Source organism: Zingiber officinale, chromosome 4B, assembly GCF_018446385.1.
Source record: "Zingiber officinale cultivar Zhangliang chromosome 4B, Zo_v1.1, whole genome shotgun sequence".
Taxonomy (NCBI): Eukaryota; Viridiplantae; Streptophyta; class Magnoliopsida; order Zingiberales; family Zingiberaceae; genus Zingiber; species Zingiber officinale.
The window spans coordinates 12964029-12970328 of record NC_055993.1 but is presented as its reverse complement, the minus strand read 5'-3'; the positions used below and the strand labels follow the sequence as shown (position 1 = coordinate 12970328).

Sequence of the window (6300 nt, the reverse complement as noted above, 5' to 3'; positions counted from 1 at the left end):
CTTGAATTTATACGCTTTATGCTAAACTAAATTCTCAGTTACATTTACAATTTCGTCAAATATCATGTCAATGAGATGAGAGTATTTAATGTGTGAGTACATGAATGGTTTGTCTAAGACCTAAAAATAATCAACGGTTTGAATAAACTCATTCACAAAGACAAGCCAGACTGGCTCAGCCTATGCGTATGCTCCATCTGTTGGGCTCCATCAACGTGATCAAACCAATAGATTGTACTAGATGAGAGAAAGAACCAACAAAAATTGATTTATACTCGAAGAAAATAAATTAAATATGCCAAGATCAAATATTTAATACAATGAATGCAACAGTAGCACAGCCACAACCAGTTGGACTACCAGGCCAACAGAAAATTGGAACGACGAAACAGATCCTGATAACTCGACATAACCAGAATAGGTGCCTCCAGTGATGGTGGAAGGCAGATTGGATGATCCTGTGTTCTTGCAAACTCCTGTTGCTGCTCCAGCCTGAAAAGGTAAGATTATTAAGATATAGTATTGGGACAAGAGATTCAAAGTTCAAATCTTAAATTCTCACTCGTGTTGTTTGAACAAATCAATTGTCGTGTATTCATTCACACATTAAGGGTTCTTCCTTAAAAGTTAAGCTTGAGAATAAATGGTTAGCTAATCAACTTTATCATAAATAAATAAATCCCTAAAGTAAATTTACATGATACAACAACAGAAACTGAAACTCACGCAGAGAAATGAAACAAAGAAATGAAAACAAACCTGACAGGCAGTGATAGTACTGCACCCACAAAGTGAAAGCCCATTTATTCGATCTTGTATGTCGAAAACACCGCCTCCGTTGCTTCTCTAGATATGTACATATTCTCTAGTTAGGGACATGAGACAAGTTAAGAATTTTTCACTTTGGAACTTGACACTTGATAGTACCATGTAAAAGTTTACTGCAATGAAGTTGGGCATCATATTTCCAGCGGCTCTAAAACAAGCATCAACCATTTCAGCAAGTCCAACAGAGTGTTCTTTGCAAGCTTCATTTCCGAATGGCATTGTGGGGAAGTAGTTTTGTAAAAATAATGATGCATATCTTGAATTTAATGGTTGTGATTCCTTCCTATTTGGGCATGAACCTGGTAAGAGCCCTGGATCTCCAGCTGCCATGGCAACACTTTAAGAAACAGTCTAGACCTTGCAAATCAAGTCAACGAAAGAAAAGAAAGAGGGAAAGAATTTCACAATCCACAGGTATAACCATTTTAGTGAAACCATACGTCCCTTTTTCGTGCCCAAAGTGATAGACAAGTGAAGAAAACATAACTTACCAAACTTAATCAAAGTTTATAGTTTAGATATATGTCATACCAGTTATACTAAGCTTTTTATAATTCTTGGTTAGAACATCATATTTCCCCTAATTAAGGTTATTTGAGAAGTAGAACCCAGAAATATAGTGACTGAAGAGCTTATAAGCAAATTACAATATCTAAAAATACTTTAAGAAGATTAGACAGAGATATAAGATAAGAAATGAACATGTATATAGAGTATAGTTAAGCTTTAGTTCCTAATTAAGAAATGCAACTAACACGAGAACTATTCAACAACTCAAAAAATTACATTAAAATAAATATCACGAGAACATCACTTAGCCATCTAACATTCTAGGTATTAATTTCAAGAGCCCAACAAATGATGGTTGAAACTAATTTGGAATAACATCTCCAGCAACTTACCTTCATTTTCCAAAAAGTAATGCCACTGAAAGGCAATACCCTCACTAGCTTCCTTGGAAGCATCAGAGGTAAAGACCAGCAGCCTATGATTCTTTGCTACCATATCAGTCACACTTGGCCAATCCATCCCATTCCTCGGCATTTCAGAGACTGGATACCAGAATTTGACCAAGCCTGCATCCGCGAACAGTTTGCTCAACCCTTTTAGAGCGTGCACGTAATCTTCGATGATGATGGTCACTATCTCTGAAGGATTTTGAGACAAAAAAGCCTCAACTTCCTTCAAGGTGTTGATCGCTGGTTCCTACAAGTATGGACCAATAATGTCTTCTAAAGGATAATACCACAAGACGTACACGATATCTAAAAGAACGAGAACATTATGAAAGTGCTCTCACAAATGCTGTGAAGTTGTAGCACTGCCCCTGAAACGAATGGCACAGCCATATATCATTCTCAAAATCGTACATATCCAGCATCAAGCCCCTCACACCATTCTACAATCGACATCGACAATTGAGCACGAGAAGAATAAGAGAAACATCAAAATGAGCAGAGAAAAAATGTGGAGCACTAACCCTCAACTGATTCGTGACGGTGTCTTCTTGGTTGTAGAAAGTAACTCTGGGAACGCCGGTGGAAGATGGTTCGTCCACAATCGAGAAGGAATTGTGTGTAACCAACCATGTGTACCTGTTGAAAGGCAATCCCTTGACCTGAAACCAAAGCAATCGCTCATTCATAAACTACAACAAAATGAGGGGGAAAAAAAGATATCTTTTAAAGTAAAAAAAGGCATTGAAATTGGGAGGGGAGTACGAAGGAAGTGGGCAGGTTGGCCTGGTTGCGAACGCAGGTAGGCTGGGTGTTGCCGGAGGCGGGGCAGCTGCCGCAGTAGAGTCCGGCGGAGCAGTCGGCGGCGGTGGAGCAGGAATCGAGGAGCTGCGTGACGTACCAAAACAGCGAAGTATAAGCTAACTAGCACCCAAACAAAGGCAAAGAAAAAGAGCACATCTGGGATGTGATACCTGACAAGAGCGAGGAGCGCAAGTGGCGGAAGAAGGACGAAATAGTAAGAGCGCCGGGATCCAGAGGAGGAGGAGGAGAAGAAGAAGAAGAAGAGCAGCGTGATTCATAGCTCAGGATCGTGGCCGAGGCGGAGAAAGAGATGGGAAAGCGAGAGGAGAGGGAAGACAACCACTGCGCTGCTGCGAGAGTGCCCTCGGCCCGAATGGCAGTCGGCTTTTAGTTTTAGTTGCTAATTAAATAAAGTATGAGACAAGACAAAAGGGGGTCATTAAAGTAACGAAGCGATAACACGTGATTAAGGATTTGAACCCAATTAGTCGTTCAACCAATGAAGGAGGACTTACTACCTGAATTTATCCCATTGCGCGTCTCCTACATATATATCTCTATTTTTTTTTGTGGTTAAAATGAGAGAGGACTTAGGCTATTGACAGTCATGAATATTTTTAGAGTGCGTTTGATTGGAGATTTTTTTTTTTTTTTTTTTTTTGATAATTTTAATTATTCATCTAATATTATCAATAAAAATTTTATTTGATTTAAATAATTGATATTTTTGAGTAATGTTTCATATCCAACATGTCAGTAAAAAGAACATATAAGTAAGAATCGGAAAACTAATATTTTTCTTAATTTCGGGATTAACGAACTTTTTTTATCCAAAATACCATCGATAAGAGAAAAATGTGGTAAAAAAAAATATAAAGAAAAAAAAATGAAAATATAAAAAAAAAAAAATTTAAAAAACGTAAACAATAAAAAACCATAAAAATAATAAAAAATTGTAAAAAAATAAAATAGAAAAAATTTTAAAAATAGAGAAAAACATTAAAAAAAATTAAAAAATAGAAAAAAAAACATAAAATCATAAAAAAAAAGAAAAATAGGAAAAATGTAAAAAAAAAAAATAAAGAACCTTAAAAAAACTAAAAAAATAGAAAAAAATTGTAAAAACCCATAAAAATTTTTAAAATAAAAAAAAGTGAAAAAAAACTTTAAAAAATAATAAAAAAAGTAAAAAAACCTTTAAAATAAAAAATTAAAAAAGTAAAAAAAAAATAAAAAAACAAACAAAATAAAAAAATATATAAACATAAAGAAAAACGTGAAAAAGAAAAAGTAAAGAAAACATAGAGTTTAAATAATAATAATATTAATAATAATAATATTATTATTATGTATAGTTGGTTTTGTAACTGAGGGTAATATAGTAAAATATTAAACTTGGTTATTCATTAAAATCTTCAAACAAACAAATTTTTGTTGCATTATCTAAATTGAACTAAATAATATTTAGTTATATTCTATTCTCATAACCTTGGTTGTTAGGACCAAAAGTAGCTAGAGGGGGGGGTGAATAGCTTGTCGCGTTCGCTCGGTGCGCTTCGTTGCTTGGCGTTGCTTGTTTCTTCTTGAATGTGCAGCGGAAAATACAGAAACAAACACAAAACGCTAACACTAGGATTTTACTTGGTATCCACCTCACAAGAGGTGACTAATCCAAGGATCCACACCAACGCACACACCCTCCACTATGAATAACACTCCTTTATGGTAACTACCAAAGGCGGAGAAGCCCTACAACACTCTCAATACAAGAAGAAGAAAGGGAAATACAAGTTAAGCAAAAGCTTACAAGATGTGCAGTAAAAACCCTAACCCTAACTTCTTCCTCTTGCAATAGATCCGCCTCTTGACTTGGAAAGCCTCCAAGAACCTTCAAGAACTGGCGATCACGTGCTTGTAGAGAGCTGTGGAGGAGCTGGAATGAATCTGAGAAGAGCTCGTGTAAAGATATGCCGAAGACCACGCTCGCCTGCGGCTTTAAACCCGACGCAACGGTCGGATCCCGATCGATTCGAATGTTCCGAATCGATCGGGGAGGCTTTGGATCGATCCACGGATCGATCCAGAGCGCCTGATGAAAAGCGCCCGGATCGATCCACGGATCGATCCAACGCTTATCGCGGCAGCATCGTCCCGATCGATCGGTGATCGATCGGGATCCTCGATCGATCCACGGATCGATCCGAGCTTCTGAGGCGAAGACTGGATCGGTCCACCGATCGATCCACTGGATCGATCCACGGATCGATCCAAGGTTTTTGCCCAAAACCAAGTCCTAAACCTCCCTAACCAACATCCGGTCAACCTCGACTGTTGGTACATCATGCCTCGCATCTGGTCACCTTGACCTGCCGGACTCCCCAAGTGTCCGGTCAATCCTTTGACCCACTTGGACTTTTACTCGTCGTGCAGTATCCGGTCACTCCATTGACCTACTTGGACTTCCCCGCGCCAACCTTGACCCATCTGGACTTCCTTCTTTGCCAAGTATCCATCAATCCTTTGACCTGCTTGGACTTCCCAACACCGGATGTCCGATCATCCTCGATCCATCTGGATTTCTTCTTGCGGCTTCACTCACCGGGACTTTCACCTAGCTTCACTCACTAGGGTTTTCCATCTGCCTAGCTTCACTCACTAGGACTTTCACCTGGCTTCACTCACCAGGATTTCCTTCTGCCTAGCTTCACTCACTAGGACTTTCACCTGGCTTCACTCACCAGGATTTCCTTCTGCCTAGCTTCACTCACTAGGACTTTCACCTGGCTTCACTCACCAGGATTTCCTTCTGCCTAGCTTGCCAGTTAGGACTTCCCAGTCAAGTATCCAGTCAACCTTGACCTACTTGACTCTTCTTCAATCAATATCTTATTGTCAAACATCTAAACCCTAACCAAGACTCAGCTTGGTTAACCAGGTCACCCTTGACCTGAGGGATATTGCACCAACAATCTCCCCCTTTTTGATGTTTGACAATACCACAAAAAAACACTTACAATCCCACATGTAAGTTAGGCTAATCCTATAGCCTCCTTCTTCATGCCACTAGGTAATGAACCCATAAATTAAGCTTTTCATTCTCCCCCTAAGAGGGCAAACTCCCTCTAGGTAATGAAAACCTAACTTACTTCCTTTCATTGATCGGCTGATCGATCGGGACCTCTGGATCGATCCACGGATCGATCCAGAAGCTTTCTGTTCGCTGGGAAGAATCTGGATCGATCCACTGATCGATCCACAGCCTGGATCGATCCACGGATCGATCCAGCACTTGGTTTTTGCCCAAAACCAAGTCCTAAATCTCCCTAACCAACATCCGGTCAACCTTGACCTGTTGGTACATCATGCCTCGCATCTGGTCACTCCCTTGACCTGCCAGGACTCCCCACCAAGTGTCCGGTCAATCCCTTTGACCCACTTGGACTTTTACTCGTCGTGCCAAGTATCCGGTCACTCCATTGACCTACTTGGACTTCCCCCAGATGTCTGGCCAACCTTGACCCATCTGGACTTCCTTCTTTGCCAAGTATCCAGTCAATCCCTTTGACCTGCTTGGACTTCCCAACACCAGATGTCCGATCATCCTTGATCCATCTGGATTTCCTTCCTTGCCTGGCTTCACTCACCAGGACTTTCACCTAGCTTCACTCACTAGGGTTTTCCATCTGCCTAGCTTCACTCACTAGGACTTTCA

The 6300-nt window shown here is 39.8% G+C and overlaps 1 protein-coding gene across 1 annotated transcript; it reads right to left on the bottom strand.

Annotated features, from left to right (window-relative positions):
• Window positions 1–251: 251 nt before the first annotated feature.
• LOC121974751 (PI-PLC X domain-containing protein At5g67130-like) lies at window positions 252–2981 on the bottom strand. The gene is made up of 8 exons (XM_042525961.1): window positions 2759–2981; window positions 2550–2672; window positions 2309–2446; window positions 2129–2227; window positions 1731–2034; window positions 928–1151; window positions 760–846; window positions 252–492 (listed from the first exon to the last, which is right to left on the bottom strand). The coding sequence occupies exons 1-8, from the start codon at window positions 2864–2866 to the stop codon at window positions 313–315; spliced, it is 1263 nt and encodes a 420-aa protein (XP_042381895.1). The 5' UTR covers window positions 2867–2981; the 3' UTR covers window positions 252–312.
• Window positions 2982–6300: the final 3319 nt, after the last annotated feature.